Genomic DNA, 1,561 nt, shown 5'->3' with positions numbered 1-1,561 from the left:
AGGGGGCGAGGGCGGCGCCCAGGCGCCCGCCGTCCGGGAGGCAGGATGAGCATCGAAATCCCAGCGGGACTGACGGAGCTGTTGCAGGGCTTCACGGTGGAGGTGCTGAGGCACCAGCCCGCGGACCTGCTGGAGTTCGCGCTGCAGCACTTCACGCGCCTGCAGCAGGAGAACGAGCGCAAAGGCGCCGCGCGCTCGGGCCATGAGGGCAGGACCTGGGGGGACGCGGACGCAGCTGCCGGGGGTGGCACCCCCAGCAAAGGGGTCAACTTCGCCGAGGAGCCCATGCACACCGACTCCGAGAACGGGGAGCAGGAGGAGGAGGAGGAGGCCGCGGACACCGGGGCGTTCAATGGTGAGGACCGAACGCCTGCGCGCCCCCGCTTCCCACCGCCGTTCTTTCCTTTGCTCTGTAATCCCGCAGCTTTGCTCACGCACCTCTCCCCGCATTCTCCACCTTCCCTACCGTTTCATCTCGCCCACCCCCTCAGCATCCATTTCTGTCTCTCCCATTCGCCCACCTTCCTACTCTGCTCTCTTGTTATGCCCTCCCCCTCGTCCCCTCTGGAGGTGGGGAGCTAAAAGGTTAGGGTTCTCTGCCCCTGTTGGTCCTGGGCTGGGAGGTATTGGACGGCCAGCTTGGGGTTGGCATCCTCAAGACAACTTTGAAGATATTGCGCTGGACGGATACCATTGCGCATAAAGGAAACTGGCCCACTTAGCGTCCTCTTTCAGCCCTTACATATTTAAGCAAAAAGGCAAGGGGGGGTGTCAATTAAATTGGCTTTGTTGTTAAGAGGGTAAATTCTCTAAAATGAGCATGAAATTGAACTCACTGGGGCAGAACAAAATTTATGGTAATAGCTTTGACATTCGTGGAAACAATGTAATCTGTTATTTTCCAATTTACCAATACCGCGTTGTTTTATTTTTGGACACACAACAAAGGATCCTTTTTAGCCTGCAACACATGGGGTCTTTGGAATGAGGAAACGGGCTAATAGTTTGCTTTTTATTTAAAACAAATATTGAATGATTTGGTTCCTTTTTTTTTAAGTGTGTGAAAAACACTGTAGGAAGTTCTGAAAGCTTGTTGTCTTTAGAATGAAAAGCCAATGAGTAATTGTAAGGACTGTGCCAGACACTGAAACTAGAAAGAATGAATGGGAGAAAGAAAAGGAATTTTCTCAAATAGCTGCTCTTGGCAAGTCCCACCCCTTCTGCTTACAACCCTCTTTTCCTAACACACACAGCCACACTCACATTTACAGCCTCCTGCATTTACACAAAAGCCTAAGTCCTATCTTTATGGTATCCCATGCTGAAACATGGTATGCAGTCTGCAAGTGTTTCTTTGTGATGTAAGGCAAACATGCATTCAGCATTGCACCAGCTTTTATTTATTTACACTGCTTGTGGTTTGTGTGTCTGCAACACTTCATATAATGAAAACATTTTAAAGTGTCATTTTCTTGTGTATGTTCCTAGGAAGGTGTTTATTTTCTTTGCAAAATTGTTGAAATGTGTTATAAAATTAACATATTTTTAGCTTGTTCAAAAC

At 49.2% G+C, this 1,561-nt stretch overlaps 1 protein-coding gene across 1 annotated transcript in view; it reads left to right on the top strand.

Moving 5' to 3' along the window:
• Window positions 1–6: 6 nt before the first annotated feature.
• PRKAR2B (protein kinase cAMP-dependent type II regulatory subunit beta) overlaps window positions 7–1,561 on the top strand; it is an 86,377-nt gene continuing 84,822 nt past the window's right edge. The window contains exon 1 of the mRNA XM_006925366.3: window positions 7–355. Coding sequence (XP_006925428.1) covers window positions 46–355 — 310 coding nt within the window. The 5' untranslated portion in view covers window positions 7–45. The remainder of the gene's footprint in view (window positions 356–1,561) is intronic.

The sequence above is a fragment of the Pteropus alecto genome, unplaced genomic scaffold (assembly GCF_000325575.1).
Source record: "Pteropus alecto unplaced genomic scaffold, ASM32557v1 scaffold109, whole genome shotgun sequence".
NCBI lineage: Eukaryota > Metazoa > Chordata > Mammalia > Chiroptera > Pteropodidae > Pteropus > Pteropus alecto.
Note: the sequence above shows the minus strand (reverse complement) of the source record. Positions and strands in the feature narration are given on the sequence as shown.